Raw genomic sequence first — 15,199 nt, 5'->3', positions numbered from 1 at the left:
ACGAAAGAAACGCTGGAACTCGCATAATAACAGGACGGCAAGGATCATCCATCGGATTCCACGGGGCAGGGGCAAGTTATTAACATTCGGCGGCGACGGCTGGGAGGGGACAAGGCCTGGACCTCTACTCACAATCGGGGGTTAAACTAGGCCTGTGCACAAAGGGCTGGAAGAAAACAAAAAGTTGTATTGGGCTGTGCCATGTTCTTTCGGCTTTGCGGGGGATAAGCGGTTCCTGGAGCTGCCTACCCGCCGCGTCGATTGGTTTGTTCTGCCCTGAAATGGAATGTGGGCAGGGGAAGAAGTCGTGTCAATCCGACATTATCTCAGTCTACCTTAGTCAATCTCGGTTCCTAGTTCTTATACTTTTTTTCCTTTTTTTTTCCTTTTTTTCTTCTCCCTCTTCTTATTTTCTTCTATTACCATATGCGTTTCTGTTCTTTTTATTTTATTTATTTTTGGGTTTGTTTTCTTTCTTCTTCTGCTTCATGTGTCCTCAACTCTCCTACAGGATATCTGGGGGCCAGCGGAAAAGGGAAAGGAATCCAAACGGGGACAGAAATGGGGAGATGAGAGGACAAGAGAGAGTATGTAGTAGACCTGTATGTTGGAACTTGGCGTTCACGGTACGCGAGAACGTTGCCTATCTTCTTGTTCATTTTGAAACAATCTTCACTCGTCGATTGATGTGAAAAGGAATGGAAAGAGGCCGGCCCATGGAATGAATAGTGAATCTTAAGCCAAGTGAAGAGATTGACGGGGGGTGATGACTTGATTGATAGGAACCACCATAGTGCTATTTGCGTGGATGTGATATTCTGGACTACCTGCCTGCCCATCCTCAAGTCATGGTTCCACACGCCGCAACGCCGTGGAAATGAAAAAAAGAAGCATCGTCAGTTACAGTTTTCCATAAGCCGAGCTCTCGGTCGCGTTACCGTCATCCCACTTATTTCTTCTTCCGCCCACCGCCACCGCCCATACCAAGACCGCCTCCCTCGAACCCGGGCCGTCCTTTCTTCTTGCCCGACGCAGCAGCGACAGCCTTGCGGCCAGCCCGGCCCAGCTTCTTGTCTTCACGACGCTTCTTAAGGTTCTCGTCGCGCTTCTTCTGTTTCTCCCGGACGGCCCGCTGGACGCCCTCGGACCGCTCCTTCCACTCCCGTTCGGTCTTCTTCTTCTGCTTCTCCTTGCGCTTGACGGCCTTCTTGAGCAGTGCCTCGTCATCACGGATGCGCTCTCCCTCGGCTCGCCGCCGCGCGATCAACCACGCCTCCTTCTCGGCGATGTCATTCTGCTTGACCTCGTCCAGGGCCGCCGTCCGCTTCTTCTGGTTTTGCAGCTTGCTGAGCGCCGTCTTGGGGTCCGACGGTCCTTTCTTCTTCTTCTGCTGTAGCTCGTACGTGAGGTCGCGCGACAGCCGCGTGTCGTCGTTGAAGACGACCCGTCCGAAGGCGTAGTCGGTCGGCCCGCCCTCGTCGTCGTCCTCGTCGGCGAGGAGGTGGTCAAGCGCGGGCGACATGATGCTGGGCGAGTTGGAGGCAAGGGCTTCGTCGCGTTTCCGCTCCTCCTCGAGTTTCGCCTGTCGGCGCAGCTCTCTCTTGTGCGCTTTCCGCTGCTCTTGTCTCGCCCGCTGCGCCTCGATCAGCTCCTGTCTCGTGCGGATCGGCTTGCCATCTGGGCCGATGGCCTTCCTGGCCGCTTGCAGTTCGGCAATGCGCGCAGCCAAGCGGGCTTTGAGGGCTGAAGTGTCTTGTGGGATCTTGATCTGCTTAGGCTTTTCCGACGGTGGTACGGTAGAGTTGATTGATGTCGTGGTACTTGCCGCCTCGTTACCGGTGGAGGATGCGGCTTGATGCGCTGTTGTGTTGTCATTGCCGTCGAAAACAGGCGATTGGGATGCTGATCTAGGGCTGGAATCGATCGAATCGGCGGGTTTCGGCTCCGCTTCCGTTGGAGCAGACGCAGGCGCGGGAGATTTCGTCGACGTGGCGCCAGTGGTGGCAGTCTTTTTCGCGTCTCCGGCGTCGGCTTCTTCGGCATCAGACTCGCCCGATACCGTTTCGTAACCGTCATCAGCATCTTCATCCTCGGCCTTTTTCTCCGTGTTTGTCGCCTTCGTATTCCCGGATTGCTTCTTCGACTGAGCCGGCTTCCCATTAGAGGCCTTGTCTCCCGTTTCGTCTCCCTTTTCACCTGTCTTGTTGGCTGCTGCCGCTGCTGCTTTAGCCGCCTTCTTCTGGGCTTTCTTCTCTGCCTTCCTTGCCTGTTTCGCCTTGCGCTCCGCCTTCCTACCGTCCCGGTTCGCAGCCCTCATCAGCTCCTCCTGTGTCATGTCGGCGGGGTTGTCGTCTGGGACGTTGGCGAGGGGTTCCAGCTCTCGATCCTCGTCACCATCCTGGCCGAGCTTCTGTTTCTTATGAGGCCCCTCAACCTTTCTCCTCAGGCCTTCCCCAGGGACCTCCTTTGTTACGCCAGGGATCACTTCGTCACCATTGTCATTGTCGTTGACATCTTCCTTCTCTGCCCGCTGGATTTCCTGCAACTTCCTCTTGTTCTTTGCCCGCTCTTCCATAACCTCTTTGGCACTCCGGTTGAGGTCACTGTCGGGGTCCAGCTTGCTCATGCGGGCAGCCTTGGCTTCTGCCTTGGTCTGCTTCTTGCGATTCCATTGATCCTATGGACGAACCAGCACTGGTAAGTGTCTTTGCTCCAGCTAGTCATGCTGAAAGAGAGTGGATTGGAGGCAGGGCAGGAGCAGGCAGGAGCAGGCAGGGCAGGCAGTGCCAAAACAATGAATAAGCTGCTTGGGACATACCGAATTGTCCTCTCCGTAATACATTTTGGCCGGAATAAGGGATAAAAGGCCATCAAATGCCTTCGCGTGCTCGCGTAAGCGGTCCTAGAGCATAGAAATAACAGGCGTCAGTATGTTTGCTGGACTTCTTTTGCATCTGTGTCGATCAATGCTGAAGGTATTTCCCAGTAAAATGGCCCTGGATAGGGAACTATAATCACCGACCTGAAGTGAAGAGTCGGCCATTGTGGTATTACTCTCCCCTAGAAGTCTACACTGCAGGATTTCCGGTGTACGTTCTAGTAAGGAAGCCAACCTGTATGGACAGCCTCTTTAGAGAGGGAGATGGGCTGCGGTCGGCGGTTCGAGGTTGAAGAAGACCAGCAAAAAGAAGGCTTGAGGCTGGACTTGCCTGAGAATTTACTGGGGCTCACTTTCATCTGCACCATGGGGTTGGCCAGTGCTTTTTTTCACACGCATCTCGCAACTTTTTTCGGCCTGTGGAGATGTCGCTTGTGTGAAATCTTGGCGCCAAACAACTTTTTTCCCTTGAATGCGGAGTAATACACAGAGTACATAGGTACTCCGCATGTGCAGTCATTAGGTACAGTGAGTGAGCAAAAATTTCGGGATAACCCAAAGTAGAATGCCTCGAAACTTTTGGGGAACACTTTTATATCAGGGCAGAACCATATTATGTTGCAAAAGTAACGAATCACTGCATCTTTAAAATGTACCGAAATTATTGCTCACCCACTGTACCTAGTCGGGGTCCCTGGTTTTAGGCGGTGAACAGAACCAATTGCTGATTACTAAGTACGATAAGGTACTGAGTACAATAGAGGAGTCTCTGCTGTCTACCTTACGTTATCGGTAACAGACTCCCTTACTAAGGTACCTACCTATTAACACGCCTTGTCTGGGCCTATGACCTTAACTGACGTACAGGTAGAGCTGCTAACATAAAGTTTTAACATTTACGACTGTCTGACCAGTTACTAGACTCTAACCTTAAACCTCATACCAGGGTAGGTACCTAACCTTATCTATACATATATATATTCAGTAACCACCTCTATGACCACAACCGCTGGAATACAAAGCAGGTCACCATGGTCCGCAACTCAAGCATAGTCCATAGAGTATTCCTCATGTACTGATTAAACACTGTTGATTAAAGCTACATTTCGGCCCTATAGCGTTGTGCCCAAAACAAAGGCCATGCGTGTCGGAAGGAGTCAATGACCTTTGCCTTCGCTGAATCAAATCCCAGGGCCTAGATCGCCGTCAAAAAGCCTGGCCAAACGCCGTCAGACCTCTCGTAACAAGGCCCGCCTGTACTCCTTTCTTATGCTTGATCAAGCCCGAAGCATTGAGCATCCGGCATAACGATGTTGGCCAAATCCCGAAACAAACGACACGCCATCATAAGTAGTACAACCCAGTGCCTCCCAAGACTCTTTCACCCCGTCGACCAGCTGACCAGAATCCACGCCATCGCCAACAATCACTTGACCTTCCAAACCTCTCTATTTCTCCCTGCAGACACCCGAGTAAACCGCTCGACGAGAAATCAATAAACAAATAAAAAGAGGATAGAAGATACAACAACAAGGGGGGGGGGGAAGCACCAATCTCTCTAGGACTGGATCGTTTCGAGTGAATCACATCGTCGACACCTGGAATGACAGGTCAGTAGTCAGTGGCCGGGGAATGATTCATTCCATTTGCCTGGGCGCTCGTGGTTGAGACTTCGGGTTCTCGTCTGGAACCCAGGCGCCTCGGGGTTTCTGTGAAGTAGGTGGACCGACCAACATCCGAGAGAGTAGCGATGCTGGTCACCGCCAACATCTGGAGGTTTCGTCGTTTTCCATCGCGATAAAATGATGGTGAAAAGCGTTTTGGGATGTAATAGTTCCCCTTTTGTCAGGGTAGTGCCATGTTCAGAGCATGCTAAGCCCCAACGCCGGTAAGAGAAAGGGCTTGCGGCTGGAGAGAGTAGGCATTGCCCGACTTTCCGTTTACTTCGCCCAATTTCTGCCGCTCCGCCTTCTCCCGCTCTAGCTGTTCTTTTTCCGACTTGGTAATCCGGGGTTTGCGCGGTGCAGAGCCTCCTCGCGACCCACGGCCTCCGCGGGAACCCGGCCCCCCTCCTCGGCCAGTTCCACCTTCGGCACCGCCGCGAGCTGCACCCCCTCGGCCACCACGGCCGCCGCGACTACCACGACCGCGTTTGGGGGGGCCATCATTGCTATTTCGAGTTAGCCTCTTGTTTGAACATATCGCACTCATCTAAGCGCGACAAAAAGCAAAGAGTAGAAGAAGAAGAAAAAAGGGGGGTGGGTTGGCGGGGGATTCATACCCATTATTGGCCGGCTTCTCGGGCTCTGATATCAGAGGGCCAGAGTATACAAAGAAGCCATCCCGGCTAGCGGCGGCTTGCTCTTCCCACAAGAGCTCCGAGTCGTCGACAAAGTCATCGTCCTTGTCATACTCATCTTCTTTGAAATTGCGTTTCTTCTTCTTGGGCTTTTCAACAACGTCTTGCCCGCTCGCCATGCCGCCCATCTCGACGTTGCTGGCTTCCTTGTCGGAATCCTCCGACATCTCATCGCCCGATTCCTGGCCCGCCGCGGCCTTCTCTAAGGCGGCCGAAGCCGCCGCGATGCGAGCTTTTCGGTCCCGCTGGGCCGCCAGGCGGGGGTGAAGGGCGTCCCATCCATAACGCGCCTCAGCCTCGCGCATGAAATTGACGTACTTGTTCGTTTCGCCGGCCTTGAGTGGGATGTGCAAAACGATAGACGGCGCTTGGATCTCCATGCCAGGCTCTGCCTTGCCAAAATCAAGAATCGACCGGCTGTGATCCAGGGGCGTCTCATCGAGGCTTGCCAGTTTCGGCGACGATATGACCGTGGCCGACTTTTGCGGTTTCTGGCGCGGTGACGGCTTTTTGGAGGCAGTGGCGCTTGCGGTGAGAGTTGTTTCCTTGGGCTTTGCATCGGCTTTGGTATTTGAGGCCGGCGGCGACGGTGCGTGCTTCTTTAGCTCTGACACGGATGTTTTCGCCACGGGCGGAGGCGCAGCTCGGGCCGGCTGCAAAGGAGACGTCGGTCTTGAAACGGAGCCTCGTGCTTGTTGGGTTTGCTGCTGTTGGACCGAAGCATGCTGAGGAGGCTGACGGGAAGGTGATGCTACGTTGGGTATCGGATCGACAAGGCTCGCGATAGAGGGAGATGCGCTGGCACGGTTCACCACCGGAGCCGCAGAACGAGGTGATGTGGCGCTACCGAAAATCCCACGTACCGGATCGTAGTTACCGCGGATAGGGTCGTAGCTCTGGCCGCTCGTGCGTGTTGGCAGGGTTGAAGTAGCGGCGGGGGCAGGGGCAGCGTCAGTACTGTTGGATTGGTGACGTTGTAAATGTAGCGAGTGAGGGGGCTCCGGGTCGGCATTCAAGATGCTCTGCATAGAGCGGGGAAGCTCTTCGCGTTTGGGAGCTTTCTGGGGCACGTGTTCGTGCTGCGAGAACGAAGGCGTACGCCGAGCCGATGACGAGGTATCGGGGTCGACCAAGTGTGCAATGGAGGGTTGTCTAGATCCAGGGGCGGTGAGAGATTTGGAGTCCCCGGGCGGAGAATCGTCGTCCTGGGTGGGTGCGCCCTTCCGTTTCCTTTGCACCGGGGGGGCATTGGGGTCGCGTGGCTTCCTAGGGCGTCGTACCTTGGGCGCGTCGGTTGCAGGGGCGCCGTCGGCATTCTTAGACTTCACCGTCGAACCAGGTTTGCGACCAGGCTTCTTTCTAGGCAAACCAGCGGCAGTAAGGCGAACTTCCGGTTCGGTCGCCTGGGTTTCTCCCAATCGGGGCTGCGATGGGTCGACTATGATCTCGTCCATATCCATTTCGTGGTTGAATTTGGCTTGGGTCGCTGGCTGGGAGTTGGGTTCTGTTATGGGGCTCGAAAGGGGAGATGAAAGATCAGGGGATGGACTTTGGCTCTGGTGCATACAAAAGTCGCCTCCCGTTGCCATAATACAGGGGAAGAGAAAGCGCGAGTGCAAATCAGAGATGAAAGCAGTGTATCCTGATTCTCAATGTGTCTCCGGTCTTGAAGGATTTCCAGTATCGTCCTGGAAAGTAATCACTCAATCAATCCGATCTGGGGGTTGCCCTTTTTTTTTTTTTTTTTTTTTTTTTTTTTTTTTTTGCGCACCACCACGTTCGAACGCGGGAATCCTAGTTGGGTGTTGTGAATAGCCTCGCTATCAGTGACGAGGGCGTGTCTCAAAGGCGACAGTGGAACTTTTCGAGTTCAGAAATTATGTAATCCGGATGCGGGTTGGGTCTTCCTGGCTAGTCGAAGTGATTAGTGGTGGATCTTGGGGGAACCCAAATCGTGCGGAGTCGGAGGTCGGGTGGAATATGGGAATAACCTCATCCCCCAGTGACCGGGTTGGCTGCGTTGGACAATCCTAATGCTCAAAGCCCCGAAACTCCTTCCCTGCCCGGAGTGATATCAGGGGGAAAAGGGCACCTGAGAAACCAGCAGAGCGATCCGCACAAAATGCAGTGCTTTTGACCGATGCAAACTGTAGGGGAAGCGGTCTACTTGATGGAAATGAGTGGTAGACGACCGAGTTTGCTGGGTTGTGGTGGGGGGAAAAGGAGGAAGAGAGGAGAAATGGTTGTGCGAAATGAATGATGGGGATGGCGACGTTTTTGGAGAAGGCAGAATCGGTTCTGTTTTTCGGTAGTGTTTGGGCGGCATTGCGAAAGCAGGGAAAAACGGGGCTCCAAAAGAGATACGAGTGAATGGGCAGGTTCAGGTTACAAGAGAAATTTTAGGGAATCATTATTAAAGCCGGATGAAAGATCGGAGCAGGCCTTGAAGAGGTCCGTGTGGATGGGGTGTGGATGGGGATCAAATTGGCCACGGAAACAACTAAGGCACGAATAATACATCACGCGCAGGGACGATAATTCGCCGAGGGAAGGGAAGTCGAAGTGGGGGAAAGGGGGCATGGGATGAAAGGGCATGGGAAGATGGGGAGGGGGGCTAAATGTGAGGTGTACCGATATTCTGAGTTGGGATGGGCCAGACCTCCGACAGGTGAGAAAAGGTTGTGGAAGGGGATAAAGGGAGGTCGACCCCAATGACTTGGACCACAGCCGATACATTAAAATTCCCCCATCCGACAAACCGATCCGTCCCTCGGGGCAACTGTGGCTTGTGCGTGAAAACGGGGCAAATAAGATATCGAGTACCCAGATCGGAAGGTAGGAGTTCGTACATATATGGGTACGGAAAGTACGGAGTATGGATACAGATAGTACCTTATTTGCTACTATTCACTACTAGTAGGTACTTCTCCTAACAAATAAGGAGAAGAAAAAACACACCACCAAGGAAGTTCTACACTATATGGTAGAAGTCATTAGTGGGTAAGGTAGGTAGGTGCACCACTGAATCTGGGAGACCCAAGCCGCGTGGTTGGGGACGCGCATGGATGCACGAAGCCGGTACCTTAAGCGGCTCCCACAGTTTACAGGGGTGGGTGCGGCAGAGTACCTACCTTATGGGAGAAGAGGAGGGTCGTGCTGTCAGACGTCAGCCCGAAATTTCAAGGTACGAAGTAGGTACCGGAACATTTCAAAAAGAAATTGGGGGTGCGGATATGCAGGTAGCTGAGTACACGGTACTTCTTTCTACCTGCGGGGTCGGTAATGTACTCCGTACCTCTGTACCTATGTACATACGAAACCTTACTGGGAAGCCCCACCAACGTTCCAAGTTGGAGTTAACGAGCCGACTGGTCCACTTAAGCGCGCTTCTGCTTCTGGAACCTGCACCGTGTTACCTGCCGAGCAGAAACGGCCCCAGCCGCTGTTCCGCCATACCATAATTTAGATCGCCATTGCCATGCCTTTAGTATCTATCATGAAGAAAGTCGGAGAAAATGAGTTGCAGATGTTATATTGCGGTGAGGGCATCCAATATGTCCTTCGTAAAACACTCTATTCACGGAATTTTAATCCCACCGTCTTGGCCTCACTAAGATAGATAGGTGAGGGGATGAGTACTTTCGGGTAAAATTGTTCACAAGTCATGGAGCATGGAATATGATGGCGTACCTGACACTGTATGGTCTGGGCACACATACATAGAAACCGCACCGCCCGATGCTCAATAGGGGGCGCGGTACCAGTATTCACTGGGAACTGCCAACTTGGAAGACGTTAAGTAGACACACACACACACACACACAGCGTACCTACGGAGCACCATTTTTTATTTTTTTTACTCATTATAAGTTCAGAAACACATTCTTTGCGACTCCTTCTGCTTCTGCAACCTTTCTGTCGGATGCATGCTCACACTTCCCAGGGTATGCCGTCTACGGAGTACAGACCGACCTGTCCCAAAGCATGTGTTGACTGTGGAGAATCGGGGATCGACGCTAATGCACCGAGGGCGGGCCCGTACATCCAGGTCCAGAGGTACGTACCCAATCGGTCCCATTTTTTATTCGCTAAGGTACCTGACCTTACTGACCTTAAGTAAGGTACGTGTATGTAGACTGTGCACCGTACAAGGAGCATTACATAATCTGGCCTTCAGGAAAATCAGGTAGGGCCCCTCCCACGGTCTAATTACTCCATTGCCTCTCTCAGATCTTCCGCCATCGCCCCGGGGTCACCTCCATACAAAATAACTGCAAAATGTATTCAGGTGTCTTGATAGGCGATATTGTTGAGCGGAATACCGACCAAGTTAAGCCACCCCCAGCATTCGACGAACATGAAGTCTCAGCCACCGGCTTCCCTGCACACAGAAGGCGGCCTCGGGTGTCAGCCTTCGAACAACAGCGTCAAGTGACACCAGGAACGAATGCATCAGCAACAGGGGGAGCAGCGGCACGGCCTAATAGCGAGTTAAGGAGTGATGAAAACGCGGCCAACCAAGACTTCGAGGCAGAGGAGCGGCGGCGCATCGATCGCGAGAACAGAGCCAAGCTGGAGAACATGACACCTGAGGAGATTGAGAAAGAGCGGGCGGAACTGATGAACGGTCTCAGCCCAGCATTGTTGGAAAGGCTACTCAGAAGGGCAAACATAGACGAGAAGGAAGGGCATGACCCCTTCAGTATTCCTGAGTCCCCAGCCGAATCATCACAAGCGCCCATTTCGCATCCGCCGGAGATAAAGGTCGAAGCTGAAGCTGATCTTACACCACCGGGGGAACGTGAAGCTTCGTGCACCTCTGCATCTGAACCCTCGCCTTCACCTGCTCAACCGACGCCCACATCACCGAAACCAACAGCCGAGACAGCGGTTCAAGTTGAGGACCGGCCGCCAGCCCAGCCGCCAGCGGACCTCTTCCCCATCAGCGAACAGCCCCCCACCGGCAGCACGCATTTCCCGGCACCACCAGCTTTACCAGACCTCAATCCGTCCGACCCCGACTTTCTTGATACTTTACACAAGAAGTTTTTCCCTACTCTCCCCGCCGACCCCAGCAAGCTTGCGTGGATGGCACCGATCCCTACAGCTGACAGCCCCGCCGACCGGGACTCGCCCTACTACCCGGGCCAAGAATCCCTCCCCATCTCGGCGTTACGGTTCGACTTCCGGGGGGCCCTCCTGCCCCCGCGGCTCAGCCGCACTATTCCCGTATCGAAAGGCCTTCACCATCACGGCAAGGCGCCCGAGGCGGCAGGGTATACCATCGAAGAGCTGGCGATACTGGCGCGCAGCGCTGTGCCAGCTCAGCGGTGCATCGCGTTCCAGACTCTGGGGAGGATCCTCTATCGTCTCGGGAAAGGGGAGTGGGGAACAGGCGAGGAGGATACGATGGCGAGGGGCATATGGGACAACATTATGGAGGGGAGAGTGCTGGACAGCCTAGCCGAGGCAGCCACGAATGAGCGCGGGCATCGAGGGAGCCAAGCGTATGCCATGGAGGCACTGTGGCTGCTTGAGAGAGGGGGTTGGAAAACGAAGTGGTCAGGAAGATAAGTAATGTGGGTATGGGAAGTTTACGAAGAGAATTCAGAGGGAGAGCATGTTCACGAAGTAATTACGATCAAACAGGATAATCCAAAGATCCAGAAAAGTGACGAAATATGGGTAGGTATCTTATGGTGCTTGAATCAATTCGAGACGATCTTCGGTATCTGTTCGTATCCGTAGGATCGTGTCCGCAAATACTGTGTAATTAATCCTTAATAATTGCTAGGAGTTACATAATGTGCCAGGCTTATTACTACTGGAGTTATTGGAATTAAGACTTTGTAATATAATAAAAACTAAAGGCCATTTGAATTTAGTGATCGGTTTCAGATGCAGAGCTCATGGATAGCGAAATAAGGGCCAAACAAAAAAAATGAAGTGAAGGTACAGTGGAAGATACACCAAAAAGTGAATGTGGACAATCCGCGAATCGAACGCGGGACCTTCAGCATGCTAAGCAGACGTTATACCACTAAACCAATCGCCCAATTGCGTGACTTTGTTGCAAAACTGCCCTTTATGTTTCTCATATAGCTTAATACACTCTTTTGTCGGAACTTACATTCAGAGCCTTTGGTAGCATGCCACAAGTATGTATTATCGAGGGTCTTCCCGTGTACAAACAGTGAAGGAAATGTTCAATGTGCGACAATGTTTCAAATACATGGCCGAGTAGAGCCAAGAGAAGGCTCCACGGCGCTTCAAGGTACATAGCTTATTCAAACATCTGATATTCAACTGCCTACGAAAAGTCGCTGGTGCGAATCTGCAAAATAACATATCCGTACAGCTTCGTCATCCGTAAATCGTGATCTAGAAGGAAAGGCTTCAGTCCCTCACTCGCCAAGTGATGCACCCACGCGACATACTACATGCAGCTTCTCTGCCATCCCATCCCGTCACAATGAATCACCGTCCCTTCCACCGAACCCGACTGGCATACCTCGCAAACCTCACAACCTCCTCCTCGGCAAGCAACCGGTCAACGGTGAAGTAATACCTCGCAAGCTCCTCGTGTGACGCGAAGCGATGCACGAAAGAGTGGCACAGCCTGCAGAGCCAGGCCACGTTCTGAAGCGCCTCCGCGGGGTGCCATCCGCGCTTAAGCGCCTTGTCGTGCACGAACCGCGGGATGAGGTGGTGATACGTCAGCGGCACCCAGTCCCGGCCACAGAGCTCGCACCCTTCTTCCTCCGCCTGGGCGCGGCCCTGTCGTGGAGGCGGTGGTGTGGTGGTGATGGTCGTGACGTAGGCGGTGAGCACGGGCGCCAGCAGGGCAGGGACTGCGTCGGCGTCGTCGTTGTCGATGATGCCGTACGCGGTGAGCGATGAGGCGATGGCCGGGTCGAGTGTCGGCAGGATGAGAACCGAGGTGTCGGAGGATGTCAAGGGGAGCGCATAGCGGGATTGCAGGTCGGGAGAGGCGGCCCATGCCGGACGGGAGAGGGAACGGAGATCCTCGGGTAGACTTTCGAAGGCTTGGTTGGCGATGTAGTCGATGAATTCGGCAAGATCTTCGGCGGCTGTGCCATCTTCATCATTGTCATGTTGTGGTACGGAATTCGGTAGGGTCTGGGGCTGGGAGTCTTTCTTCGTCCGTCGCCGCTTCGTTTTGCTGTTGCGGGACGGCTTGGTCATTCTCTCGACTAAGACGTCAGAAAGACAGTCTCGAAATGTTTCGAATTGAGTGTGAAAGGTTATGTCGTCCTCCGCCATGGTGTGAGAGTTTGGCGAGTGTAATGACAGGTCTTGATATACGAATGGGTGGGTGGACGTCGTCCTACAAACTTCGTGGAGTTCGTTGATCCAACAGGACCCGTGATGGTGCTGAATAACCGCCATTGGGGAATATTCACCCACTTTTCACCCGCAACCCTTCCTTCATCTTCTTCTTCTTCTTTTTTTCTTCTTTTTTTCTTCTTTTTTTCTTCTTTTTTTCTTCTTTTTTTTCTTCCTTTTTTTTTTTTTTTTGAGACCATTTTTATACCTTCCTCATATCGGTATGAAAATAGGTCCTTGTATACCTCGCATGCACTGTTCCAGCCCGGTTCGTAGAAACCAGAAGTTCTTCCTTTGGGGCCATCGATCGTCTACCACAACGATGAACCCACGGACGGGCTTCAATGCCGTTGGAGTAACGACCACGAAAACAACAGAGATGTCCAATGAAATCAATATCCTATCTCTTGTATCCTTATTGCTCTCCCCCTCCCAGCGTTACATCGTTCTATTCCGCTTCTGCGCCCCAAGATCCGGACTTCCTAACCCTGTCTGCTCCTCCCCAGGCATCGTGCCCCTATCGTCCCTATTATCCTCACCCGCACTTTTGGTGTCGTTGCTAGCCGTTCTTCTATGACCGCCTAAGAGTGCCACCCGGTCACCCTCCTCCCCCTCGTCCGTATGAACCGTGTTGTCCCCTGGTGCTTCGTCCGCTTCGGGCACGGCCACCAGAACATGCCCGCAATCCCAGCTTTGTGTTCTCCCTCGGTTGTCCCACTCCGGCTTCCCGTGCGACACCATGCCACCTCCTACCACGACGTCGAGGTTCGAACTGGCGACCGACCTGTCTGTCGAACTGCTTGCCCTGCGGTCTAGGGAAGCATCGCTTTGGTGACCCAATCCGCGGGCCCAGGCCCTCTCGATCATGTACTTTTCGAACTGTGTATCTCGCTCATGGGTATAGTACGACGAGACTCGGGACACGGACCCAGGATCAGAGGGGTCTGTGGCGTTATCTGACGAGGAGGAGGCGGAGAGACGCCGCAGGGATCGCTCGCTCAGACTGCGGATGGATAGTCGCTTGTTGGCCGCCAATTTCTGTTGTTCGATATCATTGTACCCAAACCCTTTCGTATTGGCAGGGTGATGGTAGTCATCCAAGGCGGCGAGGCAGCGGTAGATCCGGATCGAGTAGATGCCGGGTATAAGGATGATTACACTGAAACAAAGTCAGCCTGCTGGGCAACCAAAGACCCACTCGCATTGACAGGGCGAGGCTTACAGTAGCACGACATCAAGGGCCAACCCAGCGATTGTGTAATGGCGGTCGTTCCTCTCCAGATACATCACGATGTCAGCAGCCAAGCTCACGCAGGCGCATACGGTCTTGACAACGTGGGTAAAAAGCATGGTCCACGGCGTCAGCGTTTCCGCGAGGAGCCTTATAATTTCATAAATGGTCAAGACTAGCGAGATGACCGGCAGCGCTATGTTCAGAATTTCCCATCTAGACTTGGTCAGCATCTAAACCAGTAGGACTCTGTAAGGCGCGTAATGCTTACACAAGCTCTACGCCTGGTATATGACCCCTTCCCTCCTCCTCCGTGTAGTCGTTGACTGTGAATCCAAGGCGCCATGAGAAGAGACCGGTGGTGGAGAGAATGAGCAGAAACTGGAATAGCCAACAGGGCAGTAAGATGGTCATGTTCCAGTGTGCCCTATCAAATTGGGCTTGCTTACGATGGAGGACCATGTCGAGGAGAAGGGCATAGACTACTGACGAGTTAAACGGTCGTACCTCTTGTCCGACCCTCGGGTTATGGTACTCCGTGAGCGATAAAGACCAGCAGATTAGTGATCAAACGGCAAGCAGAAACAATGGCGGTATTGAGAAGACCTTCCCGCATGGCGATATATAAAGACCTCTGGGAGAGGGAAAGCCGCGAGTGGACGACAATAGAGAGAGTATCAGCGCCTGTTAGAAGAAGCCAAGCATCGATCTAAATATATATCAAGGGTGCAGTTGGCCAAGACTGCGGTTGGTAACGGCCGACAAGGAGTCAGTCAACAACGCCTTGGGGGACCATCAGGCTGCTCTCGGGGCCGTATGTGCAGCGAGGCCCCCGGGCAGTGGGCCCCGGCCGCCAGGGCTGACTCTCAGACAAGGAAGGTCGGCATGTGCATGACACTGGGGACTGGGGAAATTGTCTCGGGGCCGTCTCGGAACATATACATAAGTTGGGGCATCTTGCCTGTTCCTGTGACGTGACGAGGAGCGATTCTGTTTCCCGGGGGCTGTAGTCGATCGCTCTTATATCACGCCCTGCATAAGCAGTCGTGAACATCTCGACAACTGGTGTGGCAGCCCTATGATTACCAAGTGGAGAGCAAATGGTAAAGTAGGCACCCACTGTGCAGCACCGGCTTCTCGATTAAGAGATGCCAAACGAGTCTGCTGTTTTTCGGGCGCCAACGGCATGAATAGAGGTTCATCAAAGCAAACATACAAAAGTCGGCAATTAATACCGAGCCCATGCGTTGCAATGAAATGACCGACATCAACATATGAAGGGCTCCAGTGGGCCTCGTAGGCCAGAAAAGAGACTGCGACTGGTGTTGTGTCTGTGGACACTGGATGGAGCAGTTGGCCGACAAACCTCATGATCCCTGCCTAC

General features: G+C 53.2%; 6 protein-coding genes and 1 non-coding gene across 7 annotated transcripts; 2 read left to right on the top strand and 5 right to left on the bottom strand.

Moving 5' to 3' along the window:
* The first annotated feature begins 6 nt into the window (after positions 1-6).
* Positions 7-820, top strand: SODALDRAFT_22839 (hypothetical protein). The gene has a single exon (XM_028607363.1). It carries the CDS (start codon positions 282-284, stop codon positions 690-692), a length of 411 nt encoding a protein of 136 aa, XP_028470560.1. The 5' UTR covers positions 7-281; the 3' UTR covers positions 693-820.
* Positions 626-3,220, bottom strand: SODALDRAFT_375020 (SURF6-domain-containing protein). Its single transcript, XM_028614722.1, has 3 exons — positions 3,023-3,220; positions 2,819-2,902; positions 626-2,677 (listed from the first exon to the last, which is right to left on the bottom strand). The coding sequence occupies exons 1-3, from the start codon at positions 3,041-3,043 to the stop codon at positions 950-952; spliced, it is 1,833 nt and encodes a 610-aa protein (XP_028470559.1). The 5' UTR covers positions 3,044-3,220; the 3' UTR covers positions 626-949.
* A 1,530-nt stretch (positions 3,221-4,750) lies between these two features.
* Positions 4,751-6,802, bottom strand: SODALDRAFT_268726 (HPC2-domain-containing protein; the record flags this gene model as incomplete). Its single annotated transcript, XM_028607620.1, has 2 exons — positions 4,751-5,048; positions 5,160-6,802. The coding sequence occupies 2 exons, from the start codon at positions 6,800-6,802 to the stop codon at positions 4,751-4,753; spliced, it is 1,941 nt and encodes a 646-aa protein (XP_028470558.1).
* A 2,663-nt stretch (positions 6,803-9,465) lies between these two features.
* SODALDRAFT_326910 (hypothetical protein) lies at positions 9,466-11,050 on the top strand. The gene has a single exon (XM_028610296.1). It carries the CDS (start codon positions 9,516-9,518, stop codon positions 10,809-10,811), a length of 1,296 nt encoding a protein of 431 aa, XP_028470557.1. The 5' UTR covers positions 9,466-9,515; the 3' UTR covers positions 10,812-11,050.
* A 170-nt stretch (positions 11,051-11,220) lies between these two features.
* Positions 11,221-11,292, bottom strand: SODALDRAFT_t10. Its single transcript has one exon. It is a non-coding gene; the product is annotated as a tRNA-Ala (tRNA).
* A 239-nt stretch (positions 11,293-11,531) lies between these two features.
* Positions 11,532-12,776, bottom strand: SODALDRAFT_326909 (hypothetical protein). The gene has a single exon (XM_028610295.1). It carries the CDS (start codon positions 12,645-12,647, stop codon positions 11,715-11,717), a length of 933 nt encoding a protein of 310 aa, XP_028470556.1. The 5' UTR covers positions 12,648-12,776; the 3' UTR covers positions 11,532-11,714.
* Positions 12,777-13,022: 246 nt separating this feature from the next.
* On the bottom strand, positions 13,023-14,229 carry SODALDRAFT_319357 (hypothetical protein; the record flags this gene model as incomplete). The annotated part of the gene is made up of 3 exons (XM_028609447.1): positions 13,023-13,743; positions 13,807-14,031; positions 14,087-14,229. The coding sequence occupies 3 exons, from the start codon at positions 14,227-14,229 to the stop codon at positions 13,023-13,025; spliced, it is 1,089 nt and encodes a 362-aa protein (XP_028470555.1).
* Positions 14,230-15,199: the final 970 nt, after the last annotated feature.

This window comes from Sodiomyces alkalinus (genome assembly GCF_003711515.1).
Source record: "Sodiomyces alkalinus F11 unplaced genomic scaffold SODALscaffold_1, whole genome shotgun sequence".
Taxonomy (NCBI): domain Eukaryota; kingdom Fungi; phylum Ascomycota; class Sordariomycetes; order Glomerellales; family Plectosphaerellaceae; genus Sodiomyces; species Sodiomyces alkalinus.
This window is presented reverse-complemented; position numbering and strand designations above follow the sequence as displayed.